This window comes from Penaeus monodon, chromosome 15 (genome assembly GCF_015228065.2).
Source record: "Penaeus monodon isolate SGIC_2016 chromosome 15, NSTDA_Pmon_1, whole genome shotgun sequence".
Taxonomy (NCBI): Eukaryota; Metazoa; Arthropoda; class Malacostraca; order Decapoda; family Penaeidae; genus Penaeus; species Penaeus monodon.
The window spans coordinates 11,910,413-11,910,656 of NC_051400.1; the positions used below are offsets into that span (position 1 = coordinate 11,910,413).

A 244-nucleotide genomic window follows, 5' to 3' on the forward strand; every position below is an offset into this window, starting at 1 on the left:
TCTAACAAAGTAACGGAGATCTGATGGAAGAATAAGCAGGTGTGGAGTACAGGGTAATCTTGCATTTGTATCAGATTGTTCTTGATCAATAGAAATCCCTTCAGGGGGAGGGTATAAAGGATACATACTCTGCTGTCTTAAAATGTGTCTTGCAAGTCGCCCAAGACGGTCAGATCCTTGTGGCGGGCTGTAATGGTCATTGTACATATAAAATGAAAGCAGTGAACATAATTATTTAAAAAAA

The 244-nt window shown here is 38.9% G+C and overlaps 1 protein-coding gene across 1 annotated transcript in view; it reads right to left on the reverse strand.

The window, feature by feature from the left end:
- LOC119581751 (DNA polymerase alpha subunit B-like) overlaps positions 1-244 on the reverse strand; it is a 72,908-nt gene that overhangs the window by 12,862 nt on the left and 59,802 nt on the right. Inside the window, exon 7 of the mRNA XM_037929882.1 lies at positions 1-187. Within this exon, the coding sequence (XP_037785810.1) occupies positions 1-187 (187 nt within the window). The remainder of the gene's footprint in view (positions 188-244) is intronic.